The following is a 17915-nucleotide window of genomic DNA, read 5'->3' as shown; positions in this document are numbered from 1 at the left end:
TCCGACCGCGAGGGTGGCACCGTTTAATGAAATTTAGTTACATGTTATGTGACAAAAATATGCGGAAGAAAATTAATTGTAGAAAGTCATAAAATTAGGTTTTGTCGTGGTTTCTTTTGTGTGTGAAATATTACGATACTAATTTTTCTCAATCTGAACTGATCATTCTCTAAATTGCATAAACTCCCTCAAGGTATTTTTCACTAATTGGATAGGTACATGACCCATTTGAATATTAAATTTTTTCCCAAATTTAATACAATTTTTACTGCATGTTTCTTTATGAATATTGGTGTGTGTGAATGGGCATATAAAATAAATTCACGAAAATGTTAATTTTCATATTTGTAAGAATAAGTTACGTATTACCCCTTTTTTAACATTTAGAGTGAAAGAGGGATTTCCCACTGCCTCTGGCACTCCTGAAACTTTTCAATTTAGTCATTCGAAACTTGTTTCTTTCGAATGCATAATTTTTTCTTTAGAGTAATGTGCTTCGACTAGGTATTTACGAGTATGAAAAGAAAAAAACTAATACCTTGTATATAAATAATGTAAAAATTGCAAAATATTAACAATGAGAGAGGCAGAGGGCGCTGATAATTTTGCAAAGAAGGAGAAAAATTGCCACCGACCGGAATCAAACTCTCGTGATCGAGGTCCAAGATATGGCAGCACGCTTATTAACCAACTCTGCCAAAGTTTTGTTTGATCAAAATTCTCATATCTTTTATTTGACATGTTTCTCTGCAATTTTTTTATTCTTTTTGGTTTATATTTTTGAAATGGGGTGGCACGGTTTGATTGGTTCGGTTTATATTTCTCCGTCAAACCGCGAATCCAGTCCAAACCAATTCAAACTGAGAGGTTAATTTGGTTCGGTTTTCAAGTAGTATGGTTTGGCCATGGTTTGAAAAAATTAGAAACCGCATTATATAGTTTAGCTTCTGGATTCACGTTCGCAGCTATGGTTCCTGTAGAAACTTTATATTTATCTCAAAGTCAATTGGCAATGAGTGGAGAGGTCCCAGATGTTATTAAGTGATCACCCATTCCACTCTCAAGCAATGTGAGATTCTATTTCCTTAACAGTTCCGAACCGATCGGAATCGTATAATACATATATATACATATTATATAAATAATTTAATTATGGTTCACCAAATAAATATGGGAGCCTTAGTCAACTACTTTCCTAATTTATTGATCCTATTAAATCCACCGCCATATTTAGTTTTCCTTCTATGTCAAGATAATTTATACAAATTTTCTATGTATCCACCGCAATATTTAGTTTTATTCTAATTAGTAGATTTATGTTAGTGTGTTTTGGTAATTTGGAGGAAATTGATTTTAATATAATTCAGTTCAAATCAAACTATGGTTTATAACCGAAACTGAACCGTATTTTTTTGGTTTGAATTGGTTTGGTTCTATGTTTTTGGTAGTTTGATTTGGTTCTTCAAATTCATAATCCATAGGTATTGATTTGGTTCTTAATTTACTATAAAACCGAATTAATCCGGATCATGCTCACCCCTAGTTAAAACGGTGCCAAAAACGGTAGGGTGTATGTCATCATCAATCAAAGCAAACTGGGCCTTGGCAACTACTCTTTTCAACCTAAGGGGAGAGGTAATTAACATGGGCATCGATTGGTTATCAAAAAAAAAAAAAAAAACATGGGATCGATCGAAATGGTCCCCCCCACCCTCCCTACGTGTCTAACTTTATTTTTTTTTCCGTTTGATAACCAGAAATTTAGGTCAGCATGCGCACACCTTGATTAATTCTAGGCTTCTAGCAGGGCACTGAAGTTAATAACTGGATAAACTCACCAGTACTGACCCGAATGTTTGATCAATCTCCATGGAATTCGAACAGCCGATTTCATGGAAGACAATCGCTTATTGCTTTTTTATGCCCATTTTACCATGCAAACCTCGTGGGTTCACAAAACATTTTGTGATCAAATTGTTTGAAATGAATCATTTTGCTCTTGGAACACGTGAGCTGTGACTTGGGCGCACAACGTTTTCCCCAAACAGCTCAAAGTCCCAGTCAAAGCAACTTTGAACAAAGAGGATCTAAAGCTTTTACCTTTGACACGGAGGCTAGCCCAGCCAAGCTCAAAGTCCCAATCACCACAAGATTAGATGTTAAAATAAAAAAATAAACTACTTGCAAACCTATCATCGTTGTAGATGATAGGTGGTGATAATGGCACACTTTGTCGATACAAACTATAGGTGAGCATGGACCGGATTGGTTTGGTTTTGTAGTAAACCAAGAATCAAGTCAACACATACGGATGATGAATTTGGAGAATCAATAAAAGGTATAGAACCAAATCAATCCAAACAATTAGACTATAGTTCAGTTTCGGTTTCGAACCACGGTTTACTTGAAACTGAGATATCATCTTCGTAAATGATTTAAAATACTCAACATTGCAGAGATAAACTAAGAACTCATTTTCATTTATAGAAATATAAGAAAATTTAGAAATTAATTAAGCCGTGGAATCACTATTAATTAAATGGACAATGGAGCATTACATTTAGGGGTGTGCAAAAAACTCCCGACCCGACCCGAAGGGTTTTCGGGCAGAATCGAACATGTGGTTTAGACGGGTGTAGGTTCATTTTTTTTGGTTAAAAATCAATTTTCAGTTCGGGTTGTGCATTCCTTACCCATGGGGTCAGACCCAAACAGCAGGAGAAAAAGTGCAACTCCCCCCGCAAGATTAGATGTTAAAAAAAAAAAACTACTTGCAAACCTATAATCGTTGTAGATGATAGGTGGTGATAACGCAGCACACTTTGTTGATACAAACAGTGCCTCGGTGTCACTTATCAGCATTAGCAGGTTGGATGGAAACAAAAGGATTAGTTATAAAAGATGATAAGCATGCATTTATTAGAGAGATTAACCTCTCACTTTTAATTTCACATCTACTACTAGATTTAATAAATTAGTAACAAATGTTCAAATCATCATTTACAACACATTACCAAGTGCCTCGGTGTCACTTGTTTACATTAGGCTAGCTGTAACAAATTCAAAGGATTTGTCACAAAAGAAGCATGCATGATAGTAAAAGACCAAAGACCAATTAGCTAGGCTCTCTTTGGCATGGTTTAAGCATGCATGAGGATCATGCTGCTATCAAATGCTCCAAAACGTGATTTGTGTGAAACTAAAATGAAACAAATACACTACATGTTCAAACGAAAATGAGTTATCTTTAATTTGTTTGAATCACACGTTGCATTGATGTGTTTTTGCCGTGAATGCATGCAAGCACATTGCCATCGGGCTGTGGAAAACCTCTATAAAAAGGCACCTCAGGAAACAAATTTATTACAACAAAAACTTAAATCTTCACTGATCACTAGCTGCAAAAACTTAAATCTTCACTTCACTGCAAAAACATACATCTTCACTTACTCAAAATGGCAAACTTTTACATCTTACAAAATTTCTCGAGCACCTGCTCCACTCGGGCAATGGCTTTCTTCAATCCTATACACACTGCAAACCCTGCTATTGCCTCCTCAACACTCGAAATGCCAGCCAGCGAAGGCATTTCACCATTTCTCTTGAGCTTTTGCTCAACTCTCCTTCTTGCGGTTTCGCTTCTCATTATCCTTTGGAAGAGACGAGCAACGACCCTTCCGCTTCCGCCAGGCCCAAAACCATGGCCCATTGTCGGAAGTCTCCCAGGATTACTCTTCACAAAGAAGCCCGCATTCCGCTCGATACACAAAATGATGGAGGACATGAATGCCGAAATCATTTGTATCAATCTATGGGGTGTCCACGTCATCTCCGTCACCTCCCCTGAAATTGCCGTCGACTTCCTGAAAAGGCATGACGCTGTTTTCTCCACTAGACCGGATGTCTTATCGGCAGACATCACAAGCAGAGGATATCTAACAACGGCCTTAACCCCGGGTGGAGAACAATGGAAGAAAATGAGGAGAGTCCTCACTTCCGAAGTTCTCTCAGCACAAAGGCATCGGTGGCTCGAGGGCAAACGAACCACGGAAGCTAACCACCTCGTTGGGTTCGTGTATAATCAGTCCATGGACTCGACTAACGGGGGTGTCGTGAATGTGAGAGTCGCAGCCCAACATTATTGTGGGAATGTGACAAGGAAGATGGTTTTCGGAAAGAGGTTTTTCGGGAACGGAAGGGCGGATGGAGGCCCAGGGGTAGAGGAAGAAGAGCACGTGAGTGCCTTGTTCACAATTCTTGCATACCTCTACTCCTTCTGTGTGTCTGATTATCTCCCATGCCTGCGTCGCCGTCTTGATTTGGACGGTCATGAGAAGATCATCAGGACGGCCATTGCAAGCGTGGCTAAGTATCAAGATCCTGAGATCGATGAGAGAATCACACAATGGACAGAGGGTACCAGAACTGAGCAAGATGACTTGCTCGACGTCCTCATTGGGCTCAAAAAGAAAGATGGTAGCCACTTGCTCTCACCAGATGAGATCAAAGCCCAAATAGTTGTAAGATTTCTCTCTCTCTCTGGCATAAACACAGAGTATATGCCTCATTTGCCCCCTCCTCCTCCCTCCAACCTCTCTCTCTTAGACACACACTCAGAGTATTTGCCGCCACCAACCAACCACCCCCCGCACGCACGCACGCACAGATATATATATCAAAAAGCCCTACCTTACACTCTAGAAACCTCACTTTCACCACTCATCGATCACTCACTATGATACTAGGAGGTAGATTTTTATAGACTTACAACGTACAATTAAAGCCACATTGCTCGTAAAACAATTTGTGTAGTACAACTAAAGATTAGATTAACGCTCGTAAAATGTTTAGTGTAGTATGGCTGAAAGAATCTTTAGGCTTGCAAAATTTTTAGAGTAGTAACTAAATATACATTTAAGCTTGTATTAACTTTTAGCGTAGTACAACAGCAATAAAGAATAAGTATAACGTTCAGCGCATGCAGTATAATCGGAGTACTGTTTAAACTAGTACATATATAGCACGTGGCATGCACGTGGCGTGACTAGAAAAAAATGTCACGTTATCTATTAACCTACTCTGATCGTAAATTATCCCTGTGGCATGCAATTGTTTCACTCTTCAATTTTCATGTTACTAGATACTCAAATTAAGTCACGAACATCGTTAAAAAAAAAAAATTTGGACTCCACGTGAGGTTTCAATACAATTGATGCACGTACATACTTGTCCTCGAAGGAAATTAAATATTTTGTACGTTTTTTTGCTAGGTGTATATTTTGTACGTTAAAACCTGTGAAGTACGATGTGTTTTCCACCTTAAGAGCTTGATCCTAATAATTTATGGTTTCTTCATTTGAACACACTTAACATTTGTGTCATCTAAATGATTTTTTAAAGTTCAATGATTCACCAAGTTGTAGTACCTAGTTTGGTTCACACTTCATTAAAGTTATTTTTGCATATGTTGATTAAATGACTTTAGATGCCGCCACTTGCACGAGATATTAATGGCTAATGAAATGACACCACGTCAACATGATGACAATGGTGTTACAGTTGCATCCAAAGTTTTAGAGATTACATTTTCATTGCACCAATTGTTAATATGATAGATATGGTTTAAAGGGACACGTGCGTGCAATTTATTACGCCATTTGTTCAATATATTTTGTCTACTTTTTTTAGAACTTTTTGATTTTAAAGGATCATCAAGTAATTAGGCTGGGTCTGAATACTGATTCTGATTCCAAATTCAAGTTTGAAACTCATGTATTCAAATTGAGATGTATTAATGCTTATAGAGCTCTTTTGATTTCAATGTTTGAATCTAGATATATAAGAAGAACAACAAGAATATCGTTGCACTCTACGACATATTTTGAAAAATGAAAGTAACTAATTAAAGGTTTTACTTTACGAAATGCAACCCCTAGGCGTTTAGTAGCTGATCTTGTGCCATTTTGGAAGAGAAGTAATTATGTGAACAGACATATATAGGCGATGAAATGTAAAATGGGTGTTTCGACTCAATTGAATGGTTATATATAGTTGCATGCATATCGATCGTTCCCTTTGAAGAAGGAAATTTATTAAGACTAAGAGAGGGACCCTTCGTGCAATATAGGTAGGAAATCTGAAAGTTATGTGACTGTAGATGCATATATATACTCTTAACACATTATCACTCTCATACACTCAGGAGTTGATGATAGAGACAGTGGACAACCCTTCAAACGCAGTGGAGTGGGCACTTGCCGAGATGATAAATCAACCGGCACTGCTTGAAAGAGCCACGGAGGAACTGGACAGAGTGGTGGGGAGAAATAGACTGGTCCAGGAATCCGATCTCTCACAACTCAACTATGTCAAATCATGTGTGAGAGAATCGTTCCGCCTCCACCCCATCGCTCCCTTTAATGTCCCGCATATCTCCACGACCGATGCCACTGTCGCTGGCTACTTCATCCCCAAAGGTAGCCATGTTTTGCTGAGTCGCCCTGGGCTCGGGCGCAACCCAAAAGTTTGGGATGAACCTTTCCAGTTCAAACCAGAGCGCCACCTCAAGAGAGACGGCTCCGGTGTAATGCTAACGGACTCCGACTTGAAAATTTTATCATTTAGCATTGGGAGGCGTGGTTGCCCAGGGGTCACTTTGGGGTCCACAATGACTGTCATGCTCATGGCTAGGCTTTTGCAGGGGTTTTCTTGGGAGGTGCCACCAACCGTGTCAAAGATCGACTTGAAGGAGTCTGCGAAGGACCTATTTCTCGCAAAACCACTCCTTGCAAAAGCACGGCCACGGTTGGCTGAAACTTTGTACCATCAACTCTGAAACTTTCATGGGTATAATAAGATAGTTGTACATATATATTTAATTTTTTTTTGGTAATTAATAGTTGTACATGTTAATATTATTTGCTTTGATCATGCTATTGTCTTCTTAAGAACTCTAACTGATTGATAAGTGCCAAAATATACATATTTTGGCGCTCTAAACTACATTTATTAGTCATTCATTTTGGCTAATTAATATTTATTTCTGTTCTTTTGTGTTTATAGGTTGCTTGAGCTTATTTTCAAGAAATTTGGATAAGAACAGAAGTACAAGAAAGTTTGGGGTTAAAAGTGCAAAGTACTTTAATGTCGATCTTGTGAGTCGTTATTATACATAGCCCAAGGGAGCTTTGTGTAATTAAAGTATGTTTACCCTATATAAGGACCAGAATAGCAGCTTGGAAATTTGGGGAATTGGGTTTTCAACGAAAAGTCGCGAACAACAGTTTCGACGCAAAGTCTACGACGAAAAACAGTGAACGAAGAACGTGGCTGCCTAGATATTGTTCCGAATATTGTTAAGTTTTTTTTTTTTCAAGTTATTTTAAGTTTTGCTCAATTACTCGAATTTCGATAACTCGTTTTAATTTTTGTTCTTAATAAAACTTGTTTGTTGGTATTTGATTAGTTGATATTTCTTATTTATTTTTTTATTTCGCGTAATAGAAGCATGTTTCAAACAAGGATTTCTTTTGTTTCTTGCTTATTAGAGTGATTAATCATATGGGTAGGGTCGCGGAGTGATTAGCATACCGTGGTGAGATTTTTATGCATTCTGCTCCTATTTCGAAACAATAATGAAAAGCAATTTTAGGTTAATAAAGTACGTCTGTTAGACGAATCCAGGTATCGTCGAAATCTATGTGAACGGGAGAATGGGATCCAAAACTCATTCTTTACTGCGCATGGGTAAACGGCGACCAAAAAGGTTCGCATCTTTCAGGGTAGCTTTTTCTCTCTAAAATCAAATGTTTTTAAGAACACCAAACAGAGCAAATAAGTCTGGAACTAGTTGCGAGTGCTATGAACCCAACGACCGTACCTCTTTTTAATTATTTGAAAAAATCAAATAATTCTGTAAGTTTAGTTAAATCTCAACACCAAATACAAGGGGTGGCTACCTAAGAGCTAGTTTAATCAGTAACAACCCGAGTTTTTAATCAGCACACATCACTGTCTCTGTGGATTCGACCCTGGCAACCCTTTTATTTTAGGACTGCTATGAATCACAGAATAAATACGCAAGAGAAATCAAAAGCAAGAAAAGACAGCAAAATACAAGATATACGAGGTTCAGCAACTTGCCTACTCCTCGGTAGCCACACCAGTTCACTATTGATTGATGAAAAAATCTTACAAGTTCTCTCTCAAGCTCTCTCAAGAGTTACAACAATTTTTCTCTCGTTTTCAAAAATCCCCGAACTTCTCATCACCCTAAAAGACAATTTAGGAACGTATTTAGGGCACAACCCGGCTTTAGGCCACACCAATCACAAGGTGCATGCATGGCAATGGCAAACGAATTTTCAAATGCATGCATTTACAGCCAAACACAGAAGGTGCATGCATTCACAGGGTGTGCCCAAATATGTAATCAAATCGTTACAGGTGGCCCAAACACAATTTTCAAATGCATGCATTCACAACCCGGCTTTAGGCCACACCTTGTGATTTGAAGCTCATTACGGGTCCTACAAAGATAATTCAAACCAGAAGTTATTCTTAAAATATTTCTTTATGTGTTTTTAAAAAAATTAGCTCAATCCGATATCAGTTAGAGGCAACGAAGTTTAAAACACCTTACGAATTCTGAAATAGCCTTTATTGATATCGGATTGTGCTAATAATTTTTAGGGAAATTTTTAAAAATGGTCCCTCTAGTTTGCATGAGTTTTCATTTTCGTCCCTCTACTATTAATTGTATCAATTTTAACCCTATAGTTTTTATTCCATCTCAATTTCGTCCTTCTCCCTGACGCCGTCCATGAAACAAACGGAATTGAAGGGCAAAATTGTCATTTTCTCTCACAGAGGGACCAAATTGAAATTTTATGCAAACCAGAGGGATTATTTTTAAAATTTTAACCATAAGTAATGTATTTGACAACGGAATTATTTTTTATTGGGTAATCAAACTATATTGAAAAATTTATATTTCATTACACATTACAAAAATATTAGAAAATGCACAAATCAACCCCTTAGCTAATGTCTTTGTATCATGTTCTTATATTCTTCTTATTTTTTCACCCAATAAAAAAATGTTTAAAATCCGCGTTTATTTGTTATATGAGTGATCTTATGAGTAAGTCCCAAAATAAATACACTTATACCCATATTTTAATGTATTTGATCTTTTAATATTTAATAGTGTTTTATTGCTTAATTAAACACAATTGCAAGATTTCTAAATACTACTGAACAACTTTTTCTTTTTAATCATGTGACAAAAAAAATAATGATAGTGAAAATTCAATTGAAAAAAAAAAATACAAGACCAAGACAATTAACATAAGGGTTGTTTTTCGAATTTTCTCATATTGTTTGTGATGTATATAATAAAAACTTTACAAAATTTCAACATATTTTTTATTATTCAATATAAAATGAGATGAGAAATATATTATATATGATGTATTTTAAATTTATTTACAAAAACAAAAGTAAAAAACAAAATTATAGAAATAGTCTCTCTAGTTTGCATGAAATCTCAATTTAGTCCATCTGTGAGGAGAAATGACAATTTTGTCCTCCAATTCCGTTTGTTTCATTAACGCCGTAAGTGAGAGGGACGAAATTGAGACAGAATGCAAATTATAGGACTAAAAGTAACACAATTGATACTGGAAGGACGAAAATGAAAATTCATGCAAACTAGAGGGACCATTTATAAAAATTTCCCTAATTTTTATGAGTTATTTTTTACAGAAACTCATAAAAAAAAATTTAAGAATAACTTAAGATTTGAATCATCTTTGTAGGATCCATAATAAACCACACAAAAATTTAAAAAAAATCATTAATTTCTTGACCATTTAATGGGTTCCAAACATGGCATAAAATGATGGAATTTCTTGCACCAAAACGGTGCCATGTTTGGTACACATTAAATGGGCAAAAAAAAAATAATTTTTATGATTTTGTGAGACCCATTACGGGTCCTACAAAGATTATTCAAACCGCATGTTATTCTTTAAAAAAAAAACTGATTCTTGAAAAAAATTAGCACAATCCAATATTGATAAGGCCAGGACTGTTTCAAAATTCGTAAGATATTTCAGAGTTTGTAGGGTGCTCTATGAATTACGAAACATCCCTAACCGATATAGAATTGAGTTAAATTTTTTTCAGAAACTTGTAACAAATATTTTAAGAATAACTTGCTGTTTCAACTTCAGTCTATTTTTTCATAATTTTTATATTCATTTCATCAAGACGAATCACTAATCAGAATTACACATATGGTGTGTATGTGTACTCTAGCTAGAACAAGATTTCAAATCAAATGATACGGTCATTTGAGTAAAATTTGTAGAACTTCAAATTGGTAGTCTATTTTACATAGGTGGGTGTGGCTCGTTAAAACTCTAGGAAATCGAAACCTTAAATTGGTAGTCTGAATTTACTTAGGTATGTACATGACTTTTCACACTCTAGCAACTTTGAACTGCACAATTGATTTTATTAGAAGTATAATTAAAAATTTTGTTGTCATAATTTAGCCATATTTATCCAATTTTTTAGTCCATCCCGTACCGTCACTTGGCTTTGTTCTCTCTCTTTTTTACGTTCTTGAACCGGGAAATATTATGATTAAATAAATGTATTGTGCACAAGAATCACGTGTTGCGCGCATATGTGTGTATATTTCGTATATTTGTGTGTGTCTATATATATATATATATATATATATATATATATATATATATTTATTTATTTATTTATTTATTTATTTATATATATTTATTTATTTATTTATTTACATGTAATGATACTTATAGTATTATAAGACTAGTAAAAGATTAGTGTTATAGACTTTCTAATGCAGGGTGGTTTATATCTTATACGGAGTCAACTACTCCAAGCTTTGATAAATAAATAAAAAAAAACAGGAAAAAACTATTCTCAACTTATATCAAGAAATCGAGAATGAAAATTGAGTACCATTAAGTCAAGGTGGCTACGAGGTTGGTGCTTGTGGGCAGAAATATGATCTAAGAGGGAAAGTCCTCTTCTTGCCCCCTTTGTTCGTTGCTCATGGAAACTCCACAACACCTGTTTTTGCACTGTCAATTTTCATGGACTGTTTGGTCTCAAATTTTAGAATGGTGGCATGTTCAATGGGTTTGTCCCGATTCTCTAAATGCCCATCTAAGGTGGTGGATGGACTCTAAATTCCGAAATTTGGAGAAAAGCCTTTGGGAAACTTCCTTCTTTGCAACGTTGTGGTCGTTATGGTTGGTGCGAAATGAGCATGTGTTTAACAATACAATGGTGACAACTGAGGTCGTGGTTGACAAGGTAAAGACTAGAGTTGCTATGTAGGTAAAGACCAAGTTCGATATTAAGGTGTATACAGTGGAGGAATTTAAGGTTTTTTTGGATGAAATTAGGTTGTTAAAACTGTGAAGAGTGCTTTGTGTTTAGGTGAGGTTCTTGTCGTTCAATGTTCTGTTGGAGGCCGAAGTCAGGTGTTCTCTTTTATTTCCTGTTTTCTGCTTTATCGCGTAAGTCTGTTTACTTACTGTGATTGAGCCCTCGATGTACCCCTTCGAGTTTGCAATAAAATTTCGTTTGCCGAGCAAAAAAAAAAACCTCCATAGAACGAGGCTAATTACTTGTATAATTTTCTGATCTCTGTTATTGCCACCACTAAAGCCGTGCACTCCGCCGAAGATAAATTACTTCCTCCGTCTCATTTTGGTTGTCCGTTATTTCTTTTGTCTCTTTTATGTCTACTGCTTATATTTTTCAATGCGGATTTTGAAAAATATGTAATATGAATCTTGTTTGATAATTTTTGATTAGTTCTACAATACAAAGTTTTTAATTATTATAAAAATCTTTATAGATTGAAAGATATAAGCAATTAGAAAACTACACGAAATTCAAAAATAGACTGTCAAAAGGGAACGGAGGAAGTAATTTGGTTGGTTGTAGTGTAAAGAGAAGTTGTGAATAGCAAATCAATTCGCCTGTTTGCAAATAAAAAAGATAATGATATATCGATTTTACAAATCAAAAAGGAAAATAATATGTATCTTATTATCTTACGCCTACCACACACGGGAGGAGGACCAGAGGTGTCATGGCGTGATGGAATAGAACAAACGTATGCTGGGACGAAAAACGATTTTCCGGAATTTAACACTCCTTCCGTTCTAATTTGTTTGTCTCCTTTTTGATTTGTACATGTCCCAAATTGACTGTTCAATTTCAAAATCAATAGACGAGATTATATAAATTTTTAAATCAATAAATTAGATTTAGTTCTCTTAATAAATTAGAAACTCAAAATTGAACGAACAAATCGGGACGAATTGATTACTACAAACAAATGAAGGTCAACGGACCCAACTACCAACGAGCAAGCCACGTATGTGTTTTGGCCGTGAATGCATGCATGCACATTGCCATTGGGCTGTGGAAAATCTTTATAAAAAGGCAACAGAAACTTAAATCTTCACTTCAGTACTACAAAAACTTAAATCTTCACTTACTCAAAATGGCGAACTTTTCCATTAGATACAAAATTTCTCGAGCTCTTGCTCCACTTTTCTTCTTCTCCTTTGCATGGCAATGGCTTTCTTCAATCCTCTATGCACTGCAAACTCTGCCAGTGCTTCCACAACACTCGAAATGCCAACCAGCGAAGGCATTTCACCATTTCTCTTGAGCTTTTACTCAACTCTCCTTCTTGCGGCTTCGCTTCTCTTTATCCTTTGGAAGAGACGAGCGACACCCCTTGCGCTTCTGCCAGGCCCCAAACAATGGCCCATTGTCAGAAGTCTCCCAGGACTACTTCTCACAAAGAAGCCCGCATCCCGCTGGATACACAAAATGATGGAGGACATAAATGCTGAAATCATTTGCATCCGTCTAGGGAATGTCCACGTCATCCCCGTCACCTCCCCTGAAATTGCCGTCGACTTCCTGAAAAGGCATGACGCTGTTTTCTCCACTAGACCGGATGTCTTATCGGCAGACATCACGAGCAGAGGATATCTAACAACGGCCTTAAGCCCGGTAGGAGAACAATTGAAGAAAATGAGGAGAGAGTCCTCGCTTCCGAAGTTCTCTCAGCACACAGGCATCGGTGGCTCCAGGGCAAACGAACCGAGGAAGCTGACCACCTTTTTGGGTTTGCGTATAATCAGTCCATGGACTCGACTACCGGGGGTGTGGTGAATGTGAGAGTCGCAGCCCAACATTATTGTGGGAATGTGATAAGGAAGATGGTTTTGAGGAAGAGGTTTTTCGGGAATGGAAGGGCGGATGGAGGGCCAGGGGTAGAGGTAGAAGAGCACGTGAGAGCATTGTTCAAAATTCTTGCATATCTCTACTCCTTCTGTGTGTCTGATTATCTTCCATGCTTGCGTCGCCGTCTTGATTTGGATGGTCATGAGAAGATCATCAGGACGGCCACTGTAAGCATGGCCAAGTATCAGGATCCTGAGATCGACGAGAGGATAAGACAGTGGACAGAGGGTACAAGAATTGAGCAAGATGACTTCCTCGACATCCTCATTGGGCTCAAATATAAAGATGGTAGCCCCTTGCTCTCACCAAATGAGATCAAAGCCCAACTAGTTGTAAGATTTCTCTCAATCTCTGGCACACACACAAAGTATTTGCCTCATTCACTACGATAGGAGGCAGGTTTATATAGACTTGCGACTAAAACCACATTAATTGCTCGTACACCAATTCCTGTAGTACAAGTAAAGTAAAGATTAACCCTCGTACAATGTTTAGTGTAGTATGGCTAAAAGAATCTTTAGGCACAATGTTTAGAGTAGTAACTGAATTATACATTTAAGCTTGTACTACTTTTAGTGTAGTGCAACAATAACAAAGTAATATTATAACGTTCAGCGCAGTATAATTGGAGTACTGTTTAAGCTAGCACATATATAGCACGTGGCATGCACGCCCCCTGCCATGCGATTGTTTTACTTTTCAATTTTCATGTTACTGGATACTTTTTTTTTTTTTTGAACAGCAAAGAAAATTTATTAATATTTGAAAACAGATTACAAATATTAAAAGGATTCCATAACATGAGGCATCAAAGCAGAGTAATGAGAACTCCAACAATCATATGCCATGCCGCTAGGTACTAGAAGGGAAAATAACCACCCATGGATGGCAAGAAGTCAACCCGGCCAAAAACACCAAAAAGAGACAAACGCACCCAAGACCCAACCACCCTGAGATGACTAATGATCAATCATGAGATTACTTAAAACTTCCTCATCGTCACCCAAATAATCTTCGCCCAAGATTTTGTCAATAGACCGAGCAGCCTTTGCATCATCAAGATGTGACCTGTTAGTGTCTCTGGAAAATGCGAATAAGGCCACAGCAGCAATAGCAGATCTAAACATAACGCATTTTTTCTTCTTTCTTCCCACTTTCTTCTTAGATTTAGGAATGCCCAACATTTTCGCAGCCGACTTATGCTTCGAATTTCCTTTCCCCATGTTTCTAGATATTTGATCAAGTCACGAGAGAGTATCATCGTTAAAAAATTAATTAATTTTTTTTTTCTCCACATGAGGTTTCAATACAATTGATGCACGTACATACTTGTCTTCAAAGGAAATTAAATATTTTGTACGTTAACGTTAGAGCCTATAAAGTACAATTTGGTTTCCACATAAAGAGCTTGATCCTAATAATTTATGGTAATTTGAACACACTTTACAGAATCCAAAACATGGTAGCATTTGAAAATTCGTTTCTATGTTGTAAGCAATTAGTATTTGGTAAAATGATTAGTAATTTGCTTAAAATAATTAAAAGTCTTCGAATATTATGACCAAAAAAACTCGCTTTTTGGAATCAGTCGACCCGGGTGTATATACATTCTATAGGCTTTTTGACTTTTTTGGTCCCCAAAATATTTTCGCTGTGCCACTTTGGTCCCCAATATTTCAATTGCTAACATTGCATCCCCAAAGTATCAATTTTGTATTTAAATGGTCCCTAGGGCTCACGCCGTTCATTCCCTCCGTCAAAACCAAGGGCAAAGTTGGTATTTCACCTCAAAACGGTGTCGTTTGGTTGGAAATGGCTTTTTGACTTTTTTGGTCCCCAAAGTATTTACGCCATGCCAATTTGGTCCCCAAAATATTTTCGTCATGCCAATTTGGTCCCCAATATTCAAATTGCCAACATTTCATCTCCAAAGTATCAATTTTGTGTTTAAATGCTCCCTGCGGCTCACGTCGTTCTTTCCCTCCGTCAATTTAGTCCTCTGGGTTCCGAGGTTTTGGTTTTTATGACCCTCTAGAATAAAATGATCAGAAAATTAAAATTTCGCACCGGTTCAAACGGGTTGAAAATTGAAACACTTGATTTTTTGAGGTTGTTTATATATTAAAAAATATGGTAAAAAAAATTAAGTGTTCAAATTTTCAATCTGTTTGAACTTGTGCGAAGATCTTAATTTTTTGATCATTTTATCCTAAAGAGTCATAATTATTTTTTTGACTTTAAAGTTTTCAATGAGAACCCTAAGAGAATTATGAATAAGAAAAATATATGTTTCCAACAAAACGACACCGTTTTGAGGTAAAATACCAACCTTGCCCTTGGTTTTGACGGAGGGAAAGAATGGCGTGAGCCGCAGGGAGCATTTAAACACAAAATTGATACTTTGGAGATGCAATGTTGGCAATTGAAATATTGGGGACCAAATTGGCATGACGGAAATACTTTGGGGACCAAATTGGCATGGCGGAAATACTTTGGGGACCAAAAAAGCCGTTTCCAATCAAACGACACCGTTTTTTAGGTGAATACCAACTTTGCCCTTGGTTTTTGACGGAGGGAAGGAACGGCGTCAGCCGCAGGGACCATTTAAACACAAAATTAATACTTTGGGGATGCAATGTTAGCAATTGAAATATTGAGGACCAAAATGGCATGGCGAAAATACTTTGGAGACCAAAAAGGTCAAAAAGCCTCATTCTATACCCAAATGCATGACACACGCAGTTTATTACATCATTTGTTCCATAATTTTTAGTCTTTTTTTTTTTTGAACTATTTCCTTTTAAAGGGTCATGTAATTAGGCTGGGGTCTGAACACCGATTCTTATTCCGAATTCAAGTTTGAAACTCATGAATTCAAATTAAGATGTATTAACGCTTATAGAGCTCTTTTTATTTCAAAGTTTTTGTGATCATGTGAATCTTGAAAGAAGAACATAAGTCCATATTTTCATTGCGAAATAAACAAGAGGAATATCGTTGCACTATACGATATATTTTTGAAAATGAAAGTAACTATTTAAAGGTATTCCGTTTCAAAAAAAAAAAAAACTAATTAAAGTTATTACTTTACGACATGCAACCCATAGGCGTTTAGCGGATCTGGTCCCATTGTGGAAGAGAAGTTATGTGATAGACGTAGGAGATGAAAACATGAAATGCAACAAAATGGAAAATGGGTATTTCGGCTCAATTGAATGGTTATATATAGTAGCATGCATATCGATTGTTCCCTTTGAAGACGGAAATTAATTAAGACTGAGAGAGGGACCCTTCATGCAATATATATAGGTAGGAAATCTGAAAGTTATGTGACTGTAGATGCATATATATACTCTAACACATTATCACTCTCATACTCTCAGGAGTTGATGATAGCAACGGTAGACAACCCTTCAAATGCAGTGGAGTGGGCACTTGCCAAGATGATAAATCAACCGGCACTGCTTGAAAGAGTCACAAAGGAACTGGACAGAGTGGTGGGGAGGAATAGACTGGTACAGGAATCCGATCCCTCACAACTCAACTACATCAAGTCATGTGTGAGAATCATTCCACCTCCACCCCATCGCTCCCTTTAACGTCCCCCATGTCTCCACGGCCAATGCCACTGTCGCTGGCTACTTCATCCCCGAAGGTAGCCATATTTTGCTGAGTCGCCCTGGGCTCGGGCACAACCCAAGAGTTTGTGATGAACCTCTCCAATTCAAACCAGAGCGCAACCTCAAGAGAGACGGCTCCGGTGTAACACTAACGGACCCCAACTTGAAAATGTTGTCATTTAAGCGTGGTTGCCCAGGGGTCACTTTGGGGTCCACAATGACAGCCATGCTCATAGCTTGGCTCTTGCAGGGGTTTTCTTGGGAGGTGCCACCAACCGTGTCGAAGATTAACTTGAACGAGTCTGCGAAAGACCTATTTCTCGCAGAACCACTCCTTGCGAAAGCACAACCACGATTGGCTGAAATCTTGTACCATCAACTCTGAAACTTTCATGGGTATAATGAGGTGGTTCATACAAATATGTGTGTGTGTGTATATATTGGTAATTAATAGTTGTACATATTGATATTATTTGCTTTGATTATGCTATTTTCTTCTTACGAACACTAACTGATCGAAATGTGGTATGCTCAAAACTAGAGGTAGGCACAAAAAAGACAATACTATCCCTTTTCCCCTTTTCGGGGCAACCGGAAGTTGGGATTTTCACGGATCAAACTATGCGTTCAATCTCACCAATACACAAGAAACACGGGATCTTAGATGCTATGAATCACAGAATAAATATGCAAGAGAAATCAAAAGCAAGAAAAGAAAGCAAGACACAAGACATACAAAGTTCAGTAATTTGCTTATTTCTTGAAAGCGACACCAGTTCACCATTGATTGATGAAAAAACCTTACAAGTTCTCTCTCAAGAGTTACAATAATTTTTCTCTCATTTTCCGAAAACCCCCGAACTTCTCAGAACCTTAAAAGACGATTTAGGAACGTCTTTAGGGAACAACCCGGCTTTAGGCCACACCGACCACAAGGTGCATGCGTGGCAATGGCAAACGAATTTTCAAATGCATGCA

At 37.1% G+C, this 17915-nt stretch overlaps 1 protein-coding gene and 1 pseudogene across 1 annotated transcript; both read left to right on the top strand.

Annotated features, from left to right (window-relative positions):
• The first annotated feature begins 3419 nt into the window (after positions 1 to 3419).
• On the top strand, positions 3420 to 7224 carry LOC131314208 (isoleucine N-monooxygenase 2-like). The gene is made up of 3 exons (XM_058342713.1): positions 3420 to 4520; positions 6203 to 6846; positions 7063 to 7224. Exons 1-2 carry the CDS (start codon positions 3456 to 3458, stop codon positions 6833 to 6835), a joined length of 1698 nt encoding a protein of 565 aa, XP_058198696.1. The 5' UTR covers positions 3420 to 3455; the 3' UTR covers positions 6836 to 6846; positions 7063 to 7224.
• Positions 7225 to 11220: 3996 nt separating this feature from the next.
• Positions 11221 to 17322, top strand: LOC131313817 (tryptophan N-monooxygenase CYP79A68-like; annotated as a pseudogene).
• Positions 17323 to 17915: the final 593 nt, after the last annotated feature.

Source organism: Rhododendron vialii, chromosome 13a, assembly GCF_030253575.1.
Source record: "Rhododendron vialii isolate Sample 1 chromosome 13a, ASM3025357v1".
NCBI lineage: Eukaryota > Viridiplantae > Streptophyta > Magnoliopsida > Ericales > Ericaceae > Rhododendron > Rhododendron vialii.
Note: the sequence above shows the minus strand (reverse complement) of the source record. Positions and strands in the feature narration are given on the sequence as shown.